The 16684-nt window shown below is 41.1% G+C and overlaps 1 protein-coding gene across 1 annotated transcript; it reads right to left on the bottom strand.

The window, feature by feature from the left end:
- Positions 1-11915: 11915 nt before the first annotated feature.
- Positions 11916-15443, bottom strand: LOC124253652. The gene is made up of 3 exons (XM_046687464.1): positions 14887-15443; positions 14349-14512; positions 11916-12673 (listed from the first exon to the last, which is right to left on the bottom strand). Exons 1-3 carry the CDS (start codon positions 15381-15383, stop codon positions 12114-12116), a joined length of 1221 nt encoding a protein of 406 aa, XP_046543420.1. The 5' UTR covers positions 15384-15443; the 3' UTR covers positions 11916-12113.
- Positions 15444-16684: the final 1241 nt, after the last annotated feature.

Raw genomic sequence — 16684 nt, 5'->3', positions numbered from 1 at the left:
TACCAACAAGGTGAAGAATCTCGGGGTCATGTTTACTGAGACAATGTCACCAGACTAGCAAGCTCTGAACACATGCAGGACAGTGAACATCCATCGGAGGAACATCGGGAACATCCGATACCTTGGCAGAGATGTGACAAAGCTGCTAGCCAACTGCTATGTAACATCGAGACTGGACTATAGCAACTCACTACTGTATGGAGTTGGAAACATCCAACGTTTGCAGAAAGTCCAAAACAGAGCGGCGGGGGTGATCACCAGGGCCAGGCCAAAGGACCACATCACACTAGTCCTTAAAGAACCAATAAACTTTGTTTTTTGTTACTCTTTTAACCATTACATGTGAAAGATTTGTGGTTAGTCTTATGCGGAACACCAAATTTATTCTTTAAAAACTTGTGGTTAATTAATACCGAGCGATTAAAAGTGGCCAAAAAGTCGCCTGCTTCCCTCTCGCCCGCCAACGAAACCACAGACAGGTTACGTAACTCTGTCGCCAGAGCACTGCAGTGACGTCATATGAGGAACGATTTTCAGTTAGTTGTATAGAAAATGTGTACCACGCTCATCATTTTGATGATTTCTCGACATCAACGACGACATGCCGAATCGTTGCTTTGTCGTCAATTGCTCCTAGGGGTCGGGCGATGGTGTCCCCATGCACAGATTTCCACAGGACCCCGCAGTTCGTGCTAAATGGGTTATGTTTGTGAGTGCGAAGCGAGCGTTGTGGAAGCCTGAAACGATATCTTACTTGTGTTCAGATCGCTTCACGGAAGTTAAAGAATCAAAACTACTTACTAGTTGTAGTAAAATATGCATATGATTGATGACCATAAAGATTTTCTATGACACAACTTGTAACTAACGATTTCTTCCTCGGAATTGAGGTTGTGGTCGAAGTAACAATAATATTGTAAGTAGTATTATATTGACACCCACCTCGCTGCCACGAGAGAAATTGTTATGATATACGCTATGTCATGCAAAATCCTATTGGCCATCAATAAAATACATATTTTACTACCAGTAGAAAGTAGTTTTGATTTTGTAAATCGGTGAAAACAAACCTAAATACCATTTATCCTCAGACTGGCGGATGTTCCCGACAGGGCGCCGCCATTTTTAAAAATAAAAAAATCTGTTAGAATTAATGAGATTATAGTTTGTTTTCATCAAGTTAGAAAATCAAGACTACTTTCTACTCGTTGTTAAATATGTATTGGAATCATAACCAAACGGATTTTGCATGACACAACTTATAACATAACGATTTCTTCCACGGAAGCGAGGTGGGGGTCGAAGTCACTATACTGCGCGATAAATTTCTTGCTACATTCCCATGGCTAATGTCCACTCACCAGTATGTAGATACTAGTCAATGTGCGTCTTTATATTTGGTCTTATAATCCTAATTAGTTTATTATCACACTTGTATGCATTTTGAAACTAAATAAAAAGCAGACGATCTGCTGATACTTATAGTGAATTTATAACAGAACTGTAATATCTAGACATTTTATAGTTTGCCAATGTGAATCATAATTCGCACACACACCCTAGTGCATGTTGTCTGTCTCATTACACTTCACGGCGAAAACAATGATTCTGTTGAATGCTACGACAAATGAATAAAAACAAAATGCAAATATTAAAATTAAAAAAGATTAAAGTTATAGGAACAATATCAGGCCATTACCTTGTTCGAGGAATGTATCAATCAATATCCACAAAACTGTTCCAAATGATGCATCTTTTAACAGTTTAATATACGAAAAAGTGATAAATCTTTTCAGGTATTGGTGTATAGTCTCATTGGTCACCCAAGATAGCACATCTGGCAACTAATTGCATAAGGTCCGCCTTTCTTTAAAAACAGTAATTTAGTTAGCCAATAATGGGCAATCAATCAATGTATTGCCGGTTAATCCTTTGAAAGAAGGACGTTGTTTTTACGCAGACACTGACACGACAGAGTGTATTCAGTATAGATTAGTAAATCTACATACATAAACACTACCTTTTGACAATTCCGCTGTGTAAGATAAAAGTAATTAATCAATCAGCGTGTTATCGGTTAATCCTTTGATCGATGTTTATAATGTTGAATATTTACTCCAGACACAAGAAATGCAAAATGGGAACCTTTGTCGGGTAATCTAAGTGTGTTACCACTAATTATGCCTGTTATAAATTCATTAACTGACCATCAAGTGAATGATGACAAATAACATGTGTAGGTTTATACCACCTAACACGGGTTACAACGAGGGAGTATTAAATTGCTGTATTGCATGTGAAAACTTATGGGCCGACACTGTATTGAGAATACAAACAGATTTTTACATGACATGATTAAATGTCGAGGTAAAACAACACAGAAATGGGATCTATTTGGATCAATCATTATACAAATAGGGCCTAACGACACCAATCGATTTTGACAGAATCGTCTATGAAAACAAGTTGTAACTCTGAAACTAGGCAAAGCAGGAGACAAAATTAAATGACAGTAGATTGTGAGAACATATAGCTTTCATTTTCCACAACAATTGTCACGATTTCAGGTTTATACAAGCCTGTAAACACGATAATTTACCCCCTAAAATGTAGATGAATTCTGCATCGGCTCTCAAAGCTATTCCTCATATGACGTCACAGAGGCGCGCCGCTCTGATTGGTTGAAATTTCGTTCGCGGGTGAGAATTGTGCACTGTTGTCAAAAAGGTCGATTTAAGTCAAATAAAGGTCGAAATGAGTAGTTTTAATGACGGGGTTTCATTTATAACGATGCCAGTTAGTGATTTATGCATTTGTACCCTCTAGGGTTTATGTGACCTTTAAACAACTACACTGGATACCTGTTGAGCAAATTTTGTGGATTCAAGTTTCAACATTGTAGAGGTTGGCTGTACATGGGATGTCTTTCTGAATCTAAAATCCTGAAAATATTTCGGAGAAAATGACTTTGTCATCAAAATTTAGAAACAAGAACAAATCGACCTGAACAAACCTATCGGGCTCATCTTGTTGAATAATCTGTCGACAGCATGATGTCACACGACCCACGCCTGTTACTACGGCTATCCAACCTCGGCTTTTTTTTATCTTTATTTGAACAGACATTGTAGAATAACCTTCCAGTAAGCTATCGAGACCGACGGGTTGGTGTCGAACTGTCAGTGCGAGGAATTATGCTGCATTGTGTTGAATGGGAGGCCTGTGTGCATGTTCCAACGAGGTTGCAGTGTAATACAGGTTAAACACACAATTTAACGGTCCAATATTATTGTGATTAAATCCTATTTCGCCATACATTATTCTCTGGAAGTTTGCTTACGTCTTGCATATCTCTATATACAATGCTGAACTGCATTCAAATACCTGATTTAGGTATACATTTTAACTTACTGGTCGAAGCTTCTTGGCAATGAGGATATCTAGTACGTCTAGTACGGTAAGTAAACTATATACCCAACTAGCAGGTGAGATAAGGTCACACACAGGTAAAATGGCGCAAAACGAACCATAACCAAACTGTTGAATTTCATTATGCTAACTCTATTTTCTCGTCCTATTTTCATAAATTGTCCTCGCTGATTTGGTTGATTCATGTCATCGCATCCCATTTTCGTATATATCGATGCTCATGCTGTTGATCGCGGGATTGTCTGGTCCAGACTCAATTATTTACAGACCGCCGTTATATAGCTGGAATATTGCTGGGTGAGGCGTTTAACAGCAAACAAACAATCATAAATTGTCTTTTTATTTGTAGAAAATATTTGTTGGGTTTAGTCACGCTATAACAGCAACAAGCCTCCTTTGATCACGGTCTACTGTACACATGCTGGCAGAACTTGTTACCATACAAATCTGAAATTCCATCAATCATTATAGATGCATCGTTATCAGTCTTTGCTCAGATCTATTCTAAAGTTGTATCTAAACATAATAAATGAGTGATGAATCTACATCCACTAATATCGTCAATGACCATCTGGATATGATCTTATATGAGGTTAAATAGGAACACACACAAGTTCAAGTCGCTATGATAATTCTTCCCGTAAAGGCTCATGGGTCTGTCTTTTCTCCTATCGAACCGCGTCACAACCCCGAGATATACTGCCTTCAGCCAAGCCAAAAATAAGTTCATTCTATTGGTGAAGTTAAGTAATTCTGTCAAGCTTTTTCATATTTAGTAATAGGGGGCAGAACAACATGCGCCTAAAGACGAGGGGTGTAACAGCTCCATTGGCAATGTCAACATCGGGTGCGTCTATCGCTTGGTAGAGCGGCAACTGCGGCACACTTGTACGTTCCAAATGTCCACGACAGTCACAACGGAGGTAGCCTAACTGGTCATGGTTGGTTCTGGTCCTTTTGCAGGCGCCAGTCCACGTCATGGTGTGTGTAATAATGTTGAGAGAAGGGTTGAGGAGCTAGATAGAGAAGTATTTGTTTGTTGTTGAACGCCACACTGAGCAATATTCCACCTATATTGCAGCAGTGATAGAGAAATAAGTTTGGTGGGGGTCACATCAGCGGTTCAAGTTGTAATGTCCAAATAATGCAGCAATTGTTGTGTGTTGACTGACTTCGTGGTCAAAGAGACTTTTTATATCAAATCACTCGACGGGAAGTAAATTTGTGCCGGATATAAGTGTAAATGTAATTATAAGGGCATAACACTTTAATCTTGTTGTGGTAAATTGTTTACCGGTAATTTCAAATTGTGTTTCGACAGATGTACTGTTTTTATAGAGGAACAAGCAGATTTCGGGGAGCTTTTCCAGTATTGACTGTATTTTGCATTACATAGTCACATTATCAGATTTTACTGTGCTTTCGTAGATTTTCGCATAGCATTCGATTATGTAAACAGACAGGCTCTTTGGTATTATCTTTAATCATCAGGGTTCCAATATGACGAACGTATTTAGCAGTATGTATTTTGAAGCTAAATCATGTTGAAGTAGCGAATGAATAGCATTTGAATTATTTCAGTTCTGGTATCGGAATAAGGATTGTTCCAGCAGCAATATTTAGCTATATGGCGGAGGCCTGTAAATAATCGAGTCTGGACCAGACAATCCAGTGATCAACAGCATAAGCATCGATCTATGCAATGGGGATACGATGACATGTGTCAACCAAGTCAGCGAGCCTGACCACCCGATCCCGTTAGTCGCCTCTTACAAGAAGTATGCGTTGTTGAAGATCAATTCTAACCCGGATCCTCACGGGTCTCGGAATAAGGATTGGTGAAAGGTGAATCCGTCGGCAGTGTTGATTGTTTTCTATGTATTCTGTTTGGTTTATTATAGATATTGCTCATCATCTTCGCAAGACTGTCTACATATTATAAACCCTTCAAGGAAAAACAAGAAAAGAAACGCACAGACCAAAAATAAGGAAAAGTGTTTAACGTATATAGGTTTACGTAAGTCGATTAAGCTTGAACATAGATGAGGAAATTCGACACTCGGATGACCATATGTATTGTTGTCATTGTCATCATTCAGTTCACTCGCGGCACATACAGTACAACCAGAAATTATTGAGAATTTAAAGATTGTAATTTTTTTTTTTTTCACTTATTACTCACGTATTAAATGTGAATATTAGCAGAACATAACTCCAGATACATAGACAGGTGAACAGTTAGTATTTTGTCAAGTCACCATGGGCAGCAATACAGACTTCAATGCGGCGGGGCATACTACTGATCAAAGAAGTTAGAAAGTCGTGGTCCATGCTGTCCCAATATCGAAACACCCCTTCTTTCATTTCAGCAATATTTGTCAGATTTTTCTTATTGACACTTTCCTTCATAAGTCCCCAAACATTTTCTATTGGATTTAGGTCAGGGCTATAGCTTGGCCAATCTAATAATGTCATATTTTGGGTCCGAAACCAGGCCTGTGAATGCTTTGAACCATCTTTTGGGTCGTTGTCCTGCTGGAAAATCAAAACATTTCCATAGAACACGCGAGCAGATGGAAGTAAGTGTCCCTCGAGAATATCTGTGTACCGCTCACTGTTCATATTCCCTTCAAATACACAGAGGGGCGTTGCCCCTAACACAGATATGCCACCCCACACGTTAAATTTCGGACTGTACTTTTGGCGCTGATACAAAGGTTTTTCAGTTTGTTTGGTCCAGAATTTCAGTGTATTAGGAAACAGCCACACAGAACTTTCATCTGAGAAAATCACATTGTCCCAGTTAAAATGTCTATGCTGTAAGCACCAGTTCAACCTTCGCTCCTTTTGTTCAGGTTTCGTGATCGGTGATGGAATTCCTCGACTTTTCTGCCAACCCATTGCATGCAGCTCTGTTCTAATTGTCTCCTTACAGACAGACACAGTTCCTCTATCAATCATATCCAGCCTTAAGTTTTCTAAACTCCTTCGTTTGTTTTTAGAAACAAGAATACCAAGCCGCCTCGATAAACACGATAAACAGTGGACAAAGGGATGCCTGTTCTACTTGAAATCACTTTAGCTGATCTGATGTCCTTGTTATAATACTCTAAAATCAACTTCCTCTTCTCTAAATCGTCCATACTGAGGATCACTGAAAATGTCGTCTGCTAGCAAAGTAAACAAAGGGGGATAACTCTTCACAAACAAATGAAAACGGATTAACGGAGTTGTCTCTCTTGAATGAAACCAAGCACTTGATAGCTGGTCAAGGTTGTTTATACTAGAAATCCAATTAAACATATTCCTAAATTTCTCAATAATGTCTGGTCATACTATATGTGGACACAAGGGGGCGTTCAGGTCAGTACCTGGTGATACCACCCCTTGCAGCCGTCTCGGTGTTGTCGGTGTTTTGCTTGGGGAATTCTTCACCATTCCTCCTGCAATGCGTTGGCAAGTTCCACAAATGTCTGAGGACGATGGTGACGTTTACGGACGCGTCGATCAAGTTCGTCCCAAAGATGCTCGATCGGGTTCAGATATGGCTATTCGGAAGGCCATGGAAAGGACATTGACGTTTGCACTGGCAAAATAGGCACATGCTACATGAGCTGTAAGGGGTCGAGCGTTGTCGTGTTGAAACAGCTCCCTCTGGCGGTTAAAACGTAGGAGGAGGTGAGGTCGCAGGATCTGGTCGATGTAGCGACTTGCTGTAAGATTGCCTTGAACAACCAGCGCTGATCAGCCCGTGTAGGACATGACTCCACACACCATGACGTCTCGTCCATCAAATCTGTCCACCTGTCGAACGCAGTTCGGTGCAAAAGGACACGTTGTCTCCCATTCTGTCGTTGCAGGCGGAATCGCGATTCATCACTGAACCAAACTTGTCGCCTGTTCCCCATGTTCCATGCCTGTACTCTGTTGCACCATTAGAAACGTCGTTGTCGAATTCCCACTTCTCTCAGGCGATTTCTGATGGCTTGCTTGGAAATTCCTCGAAGGCCATGCACCTGTCCTGCAGTGTCCACTGCTGTAGCAAAACGGTGACGTAGGTGAAACACCCGAATGAATCGGTCCTGAGCAGGAGTGGTCATTCTTGGTATTCCACTTCTGGGACGATCTTGGGTCGAATCAAAGCGGGTACATACAATGTATATCGATGCCATAATTGAGTTATGGTGCTGTGGTAGACGTTGAAGTGTATTGCAACGGCACTCAGGGATCCCTTCCAAACGTCCAATGTCGATATTTCGGTCAGTAGCATTCAATCTTGGCAATTTAACTTCGTTTACGTCGTAAATTTCGTAATAAAATGATAAATTTGGTTTGGCCTTTAATAGTCGATGTCTATACTCATGTTTCCGACACAGTGCACGTGCATTGCGTTGAAAACATTTTCTGCATGCACTTTTCTTGTTGTTTGCATAACATTATTTTGTTCAGTACAAGTGTCGAGGGACTTCAGTGAGGCTCCAATGTGTCTCTGAGCATTGTAGTCATTTTAGGAATGGAGGTAGATCATCTACAAGAGAGAGGTGGGACGGGTTGGAATTGGTCTTCAGCAACCCATGCTTGTAAGATCTGGCTAACGGGATCGGGTGGTCAGGCGACACGTGTCCTTGTATCTCAATTGTGTAGATCGATGCTCATACTGTTGATCACTGCCTTGTCTGGTTCAGACTCGGTTATGTAAAGCAAACAAACATAAACTTAAGGTGGTTTCACAATGGTGATTTATACTCTACAAAGAAAGAAAGTGTGTTTTTCAGATGTATACCTTATGTAACCAATCAGATTACGAATTGTGGCCAGGGGATTGTTCGCCCACCCTTCCTGCAGTGCTTGTGCCAGCTGATCAAAGAGCATCCCATAAATGTTCGATGGGTGGTCGTATTGACGTTCATTTGTTGCATAATGGGAAGGACGTGTAGTCGAATAATTTCATCTGTGTAACGTTGTGACCTTAAATTGCCCTGGACGTGCATCGAATCTGTTGTAAGGGTATATAAGATTGCGGCCGCCATCATTACACTCCCAGCACAAAACGTGTCCACTGTCCAATGTGAAAGGGGCGGTGGGGTAGGCTAGTGGTTAAAACTTTAGCTCGTCACGTCGAAGACCCGGGTTCGATCCCCCACATGGGTACAATGTGTGAAGCTCATTTCTGGTTTTCCCCACATTGATATTGCTGGAATATTGCTAAATGCGGCGTAAAACCATACTCACTCACTCCAATGTGAAAGCCAAGATATCCACACAAGTATGACATTTTCAATGATCAAATAGACTTGCAGGTAGCACATTGTTAAGATACAATGAATTAAACTTAAGAGACTTAACAAGTAGAACATAGTAAAGTGAATAAACACAATCAGTTTATTAGACAGCCAAAGAATTATTGTGACTGTCTGTCGTCCGTATTTCATACCTATTCCAGCTATGACAGATAATCGCATGTACTGATTGAACGGAGGTTGTTGTGAGCCTCAATGGCGCTATCTTGACAGAATACCATTAATTTGGCCGAAACAGGAATGATAAATAGAGAATACTACACGAGGTCTCATTACATACGAATTATACGAAACGAGTGTCCTTCCTATGGTATCTGACCGAGCGAAAGCTCGGTCAGATATCATAGGAAGGTCACGAGTTTCGTATAATTCGTATGTAATGAGACCGAGTGTGGTATTTTATTTATTTCCCACGTCTTACATGCATTAAATTGACAAAATAGCGTATTTTTGTTCATATTTTTGTTTCAAACCGAAACCGGTTTCATAAAGAGGTTGCGGAAGAGTTTTGTACTGTAGTACAATATTTGCATGACGTCACTGTCATGACGTCACTGCCTTGGTAACCGACGTCACGATGCATGTCAGTTGTCATCGCCTCGTACAGCCTCCTACAGTAAACTACTCCGTAGCACCCCGTTTCTTGGTTTGCAGTAGCTTCATTCGGCTAACATCACTGGTGGAAACATTGCGTTTACGTTTTTCGACGGGTATAATGTCTCAGTTCGACTCACAATAAAACAGCGACACGGCAACGTTCGCGATGTTTACATTCCCACAATGCATTTAGTTGTAGAATGAATGGATCCACGTGTTTGTTATGAATGAAAAAATAGTTACGTCAGAATGTGACCTAATTGAGAGGTCATCGGTTATCCAATCAAATCGTTAGAATCTCAGGTCAAGTCGTTACGACACAGGTCAACGCGATACGACACACGTGTGACGTACGAGATTAGTATGCAACTACCCATACGTTGACCACGTAGGTAATAAATGTGCTTCTAAGATGCCTAGCGGTTAGAACAATCGAAAAAAACAAACATTATCAGACAATAAAGGTATAATGTCTTTCAGTGGCATTTAGAAGTTGTACATTGATGTCCAAGATATTTTTATGGATTAAACTTCTTTTTTAATTTCTCTCACGACGTTTCAAGACCATTCCAGGTCCCGTCATCAGGTGAACTGGCAGTTAGTACTATGACGTCGTCACTATGACGTCATAACTGAGTTATGACGTCACAATGCAAGTGACATCACAGTACACTAGGGAGAGTACTGTATAAGTGAGTTTAATTACATAATGATGAAAATTCATGCTAAATAATAATTCAACAATTCAACTTTCAACTCTATTATTTAGCATGAATTTTCATCATTATGTAAACTCTTCTTATCCAGGGTGACGTGGTTCCATCTAGGCAGGTAGACAACCTCCACCCACATCCTTTAATAGGCCAGGTAAATGTGTACTACAGGGTGACGTGGTTCCATCTAGGCAGGTAGACAGCCTCCACCCACATCCTTTAATAGGCCAGGTAAGTGTGTACTACAGGTTGACGTGGTTCCATCTAGGCAGGTAGACAACCTCCGCCAACATCCTTTAATAGGCCAGGTCAGTGTGTACTACAGGTTGACGTGGTTCCATCTAGGCAGGTAGACAACCTCCACCCACATCCTTTAATAGGCCAGGTCAGTGTGTACTCCAGGGTGACGTGGTTCCATCTAGGCAGGTAGACAACCTCCACCCACATCCTTTAATAGGCCAGGTAAATGTGTACTACAGGGTGACGTGGTTCCATCTAGGCAGGTAGACAGCCTCCACCCACATCCTTTAATAGGCCAGGTAAGTGTGTACTACAGGTTGACGTGGTTCCATCTAGGCAGGTAGACAACCTCCGCCAACATCCTTTAATAGGCCAGGTCAGTGTGTACTACAGGTTGACGTAGTTCCATCTAGGCAGGTAGACAACCTCCACCCACATCCTTTAATAGGCCAGGTCAGTGTGTACTCCAGGGTGACGTGGTTCCATCTAGGCAGGTAGACAACCTCCACCCACATCCTTTAATAGGCCAGGTAAATGTGTACTACAGGGTGACGTGGTTCCATCTAGGCAGGTAGACAGCCTCCACCCACATCCTTTAATAGGCCAGGTAAGTGTGTACTACAGGTTGACGTGGTTCCATCTAGGCAGGTAGACAACCTCCGCCAACATCCTTTAATAGGCCAGGTCAGTGTGTACTACAGGTTGACGTAGTTCCATCTAGGCAGGTAGACAACCTCCACCCACATCCTTTAATAGGCCAGGTAAGTGTGTACTCCAGGGTGACGTGGTTCCATCTAGGCAGGTAGACAGCCTCCACCCACATCCTTTAATAGGCCAGGTAAGTGTGTACTCCAGGGTGACGTGGTTCCATCTAGGCAGGTAGACAGCCTCCACCCACATCCTTTAATAGGCCAGGTAAGTGTGTACTACAGGGTGACGTAGTTCCATCTAGGCAGGTAGACAACCTCAACCCACATCCTTTAATACGCCAGGTAAGTGTGTACTATACTATTCACACTTTGCTAAGGATCAAATCACGGATTCAACAGAATGTGGGATCAAATTTGGTTTAAATATCAAAGCTTATTGTAAGCATGGATCCTAGGTTTCAGTATGTCATTTCATCTTGTTGAAACTATATGTGCTACTGACAGGTGCAAAATGGTTGATTGGTGCCATGAAAACCAGGGGCTGTTTGCCTAAAGAGGTGTTGCCACATTATTATTTATCCAGTTTTAAATGGATACAATTTAAGTAAAGTTACGTTTAAGTAAAGTTGTGAATTATTGTGATCCTTAGCAAAGTGTGAGTAGTATACATGATGGCGTGGGTCCATCTAGGCAGGTAGACAACCTCCACCCACATCCTTCTTGTCAGCGCCAGAGTACGCACAGGAGGGCATCGGGGATGTCGATCTTATGGCTAATTCAATAATAAAAAATAATAATTCAATTCTAAAAACAATAAAACTGTTAATGACAGGTTGTATGTCAACAGTAAACGTTTGCTGGTACTAACCATAGTAAGGGCTAACTATCGTTACTAACGATTCGGAATCATTTAATAATCAGTAAGTTACTTGACACACTTTCCAAATGTGAAAGTACAAATTTCGGACAATATTCTCAGCATTTTATCTTTCATCAAATTTAAACTGGTTGTTTATGTTCGTTTCGATGTACAGGAAATAAATATATTTTACTGTACACGACCACCAATGGAGTTTGTCCATCGACCCATACAGTTACAATGCAAGCCATCAGTTGTTAATCAGTCTTTATTTATGTGTGTACATGTTATACACAATTCTTTCTTTGCGAACTTGGGCGTATCTTCACCAGTCACCCTTGCGTTGAAGCTCCTCAATATAATTGAGGTATATCTGAGCCTTCAGGAAATTTATCCCCGGTCCATAGTGTGTTCCGTCCACGCTACGCACGCCTTTCGTGATGTTGACCGTATCAAACATGGATACCTTCAGAGGGGCTAGAATCTGCTTCATGTACTGGTTAAAGTACGCAACATACGCATTGTTAACCGTTGGAACAAGTGCATGACGCCACAGGCCAAGGTAATGAAATCCCGCCCACACCAGCTTAGGCCATTCTGATTTGGACGATAACAGTCGAAACATGTTTGTCAAAGTCAAGGCAAATTTGGTGGTCTCCTGTATATCGAAGTGTTGCCAGACCCCACAGCCGAATAGTATGATTGATCGGTTCACTCCTGCAAGGGGCGAGGCAACCTTCAGCATGGACTGGATGTCCGGACTATGGGCAGCATGGTGGAACTTGAGCTGTACCGACCCCCCGCACACATAGGGGTTGTAGTCAAGGTACTCCCGGCAGTTCTTGGTGGGGAACACATACATCCCGCGACAGGAGTCCTTCACAGCTGCAACAGAGTCGGAAATGATATAACACACAACACTTTACCAGTGAATTAAGTCTCAGAATCAGCTCCTGTAGCGCCATTGTCATGCCGTGTACACCCTGATGTGTTCATAATGGCCCTGTAGCGGTGTTGACAACAAATTGTAAGAAGTGCTTGTATTTGGTTATGTGTTCAGCTGTTTACTACTAAAAATGGAAGTTGTCATTTATAGAAATAGGTGTCTGTGTGTTATACTGATAAAAAGGCGAACTTCACACTGAAGAAACGTTTGAAAAGTTAGTAACAAGTATGACCTCCTAGAGCGGCCATGACGGCAACACAACGTCTCCTCATGGACAGGAGAATCTGTCGGAACACTCTAACCGGAAATGGTTTCAGCGTGCGAAATCGTTTCCAAAATGTGCTAGCCAGTCGGTCTAGGTCTGCCTTAAGGTTACTAGCCCACAAAATAATTCACTAACCCCAAATTTGAGTGTAGAAACTAAGCAAATGATTACAAAAATAGATGAACATAATATATTGTAGGCATGGCATGGCTTTCATCATTAAAGTGCTAATATGATGAACATTTTTTATTTTAACCTTGCGTGATTTAAAAGTGTATCATAACTTAACAAGTCGGAGAGAGAGATATATTTACAAAATGACCCCATGAAAATTCACTGTGGTGATTTACTGGCCCAAATGGATTTTTACTATCCTAGGGCAAGCGGACCAGTGTCTATTTCGCACACTGAATAGTTTACGAGTGCTTACCCAAGTGATTCATCTGCTGACGCACTCATTGGCACAAAATATGAACCAAAGCATTACGCTTCCCCCTTCAAATCGGTCAACCTCCGGAACATAACACTGTGCGTAACGTTCCCAAATCTTGCAACATCTCCGTACTATGCCATCGCCACGAGCACTCGTTTGAAGTAACTCGGGGTGCTCAACAGACGCTTGTCAACCATGACCGCGCGTAACCGTTACTGATTCTTGGCTTCAGGTCCAGAAGGATCATCACACGTCCAACTCGGATTCATGAACATCAAAGGCAACTTATGCAGTGGTGTTTTGCTCGACGGCGCTGGAATCCTCGGACCAGGAGACGGATCCACTGTTCAGACGAACGCAGGATCCTGCTTCATGTTAAGTTGCAATTGTATAGATAAGTATCATGCCATCCTCGAGGATTCGTCGAAACTATTACATTGGTAAAAGATTTTAGAAAACCAACAATGAACGATGGTCCCTGCGAGGACGTACTGGAACTACATGTGGATACCTCAAACGTTCATCAACCCCGGGAAATTAGAAATACCAACACTCGACCCATACACAGTTATTGAGAACGAACATAAACCGATTGACCATTCCCAACCATCCAATCACAGATGAATGTTGAATATTATGACGTTTAACCTTTGTACCAGTCACGTAAGTGTTAAATGTATTCATGCTTAATGTCAGTCATGTGAATGCTAATTGTATTGACTGAAAGTTTTATGCCAGCCATGTGAATGATCCAAATAAGCCCATACTTCAGATACGATGTATGGAGGAACTGTGACATTTAAATATCATAAATTCATTATTCACACGAACGAAAACTGTGGGATGCAAATAGTTAACTCTATCGGAAGACGTCTACCAACATTTACTGGTCACTAATAGACAGTGTAGACCTTACCTTGTGGAGCGTTAGGTAGGAGTCCTCCTGTCTCAAAGTCATTCTTCAGTATAATGACAAGTGCCAAGAACAATTGTCTCACCAAAGAGTCGCCGTACAAATGTACAGTACCACCTTGCAGTAATTCACACGCTGACATGGACGTGAAAGTTTTAATGTTACACCTGGAATATATAAGTTAAATGTCGTGTAGGAGAAAGAGCACATATGCAAACTATTTCGTTATTCAAAATACATTTCTGCCAAAAGCACAGTCGAATGTACAATTCTGAATACACATATAAGATGTTCATATGAATCACTATCAATTGCTGATGACGAAGTGTTCACGCAAACACGCATAGGGAAAGGTAATAGTTGGTACAAGTCTGGAACTGGACTTGGAATATTTCTCGTTTCTTGTTTCTGATTTTCCAGTTTGGACATGGGGGTTGAATGCAGAAATACAATTAAAATTTACAAAGGTAACTTTTGTTTGTTACTGTGTGTCAAGCTATATGACATAAACGTAGTCATTAATTAAGAAGTGAATAGTTACCTGGGATCCAGCGGTCGCCAGAGGGAATATTCAGCATGTATCTGTTGTCTCAGGTCAAAACATTCGTCACATCTACACTCCACAGTTGTCTTGGCTTGACACATGTTCTTATAACAACAAGGCGATGGGCCCTTGGGATCACAGAGTACTCGGAACCATCTTGAGTTTGGTTCCTTAGACATCCAAGGATAGTATGTGACGTTTCCGCAAGTACCATCAGGTTTCTGAACACCATGCCGTGGGTCAATAAAGAACAACCCATTCATGAGGAAGGCGTCGATTTCCTTCTGCTCTGTCGGAGTTAGGGTGCGCGTGCTCCATGCTCCTATCATCATATTGTCCAGAACGCTCGGACACGGTCCGACCAGGATGTCCCCAGAATTAGTCAGCAACGGGACAAGAGTGAAATGATCTGTATTGTACAGAAGTACACATGCAACGAATATAGGAACTGTCACGGCAACTAATACGTATTTCTTCTGGACTGGCAATACCATATTTATTTTTTCGAGTACAGCCAACTCTTCTTAACAACAGCTATCTCATAGAAATCTCGAGTACATACATATAACGTCGCACGTACAATCCCCCTGTAATCTCGAGTACATACATATAACGTCGCACGTACAATCCCCCTGTAAGGCACCGTTGCAAAGCATTGTCCTTGCTCATCAAAGGCTGTAGAGTCGAGCGTCCACTTTACGCCATATATGGCAAATGTGTCCTCTTGGCTAAGAAGAATTATTGCTGGCGTTCACATCTGTAACAAAGTTTTTATACCTTTACTATAACGATATACAATGAATCTGTGTAATACAAGATTACTGGATAATTGTTCTTTTTCTTTTGCGGTCCAACCAAAGGCAGTACTTGCAGCACTAGAATATAAAAAATAAACACAAAAATTATGTTATGTTTTCAGACTCTCATTCTTGTTTTTAGGTAATCAAAAAAATCGTTCAAACATCGACTTTTAAACGCAATGCTCTTGCTCCTGGACACAAAAATATCGTTTGGTGGGTTTCCATGACGGAATACAATATAATTGGTAACATAAAGTCTAATGCAGCTGCCAAGTAACATCTGTGACACCACGTCTCATCCCTTACATTGATTATATGCCTTACGTTGGTTATATATCAGTGATCTAGTGCAGAAGAAGTGGGACACCAAAGCAGCTATCAATAAACTACATGACATCAAACCAAGTATCGGTTATACCTACCTGGGATGTCCGGGCTTTAGACTATCGAAATGTGCTTATTAATCCTGTATAACGTTTGGTGTCACTTTATTGCTGAGATTCTGCCGATGTGACTTTAAAAAATTAAGTCACTCACAGCACATAATACAAACCATTTCAAAAGGTATTTGAAAATACATCCCCGACAAAGGAGAGCACATCGAAGTTGTTGCGTGAATTCTCATTCTTTGAAATGTAGCATGGTAACCTCGTTAGGATGAGAAAGCCACAATAACTTGGTGCGCCTAGTGGCAGAAAGAGTTGTATACTCCCAAGTGAGTTGAGATTGCTAATACGATGTGCAGTTGATATTGACATCCAATGATCGAGGGAAAAAATACCATTGCCTTGAGCATGCACTAGTGCGTGGATATGTGCGCTATATACATATCCTGTAATATAATAATAATAACTTTAGGTTCCGTACTGCCATTCAAAACAGTTGTTGATAGTATTGATACTTAAAGTAGATCATGAATATCTGTTTCGAATACTCACTGTTTACACGTGCTGTGACAAAACTTCCTCCAAGTTAGTCGTATATCTCCCACGACA

The sequence above is a fragment of the Haliotis rubra genome, unplaced genomic scaffold (genome assembly GCF_003918875.1).
Source record: "Haliotis rubra isolate DU_JTF1 unplaced genomic scaffold, ASM391887v1 Scf548, whole genome shotgun sequence".
Taxonomy (NCBI): Eukaryota; Metazoa; Mollusca; class Gastropoda; order Lepetellida; family Haliotidae; genus Haliotis; species Haliotis rubra.
Note: the sequence above shows the minus strand (reverse complement) of the source record. Positions and strands in the feature narration are given on the sequence as shown.

What these genes read in the sequence shown, in the direction of transcription:
- LOC124253652 (XM_046687464.1), bottom strand. Translation starts at nt 15,383, where the DNA reads ATGGTATTGCCAGTCCAGAAGAAATACGTATTAGTTGCCGTGACAGTT. An exon ending in TGGCGACCGCTGGATCCCAG is followed by an intron (nt 14,513 to 14,886) that starts GTAACTATTCAC and finishes TATATATTCCAG; the next exon opens with GTGTAACATTAAAACTTTCA. An exon ending in CCTACCTAACGCTCCACAAG is followed by an intron (nt 12,674 to 14,348) that starts GTAAGGTCTACA and finishes ACTCTGTTGCAG; the next exon opens with CTGTGAAGGACTCCTGTCGC.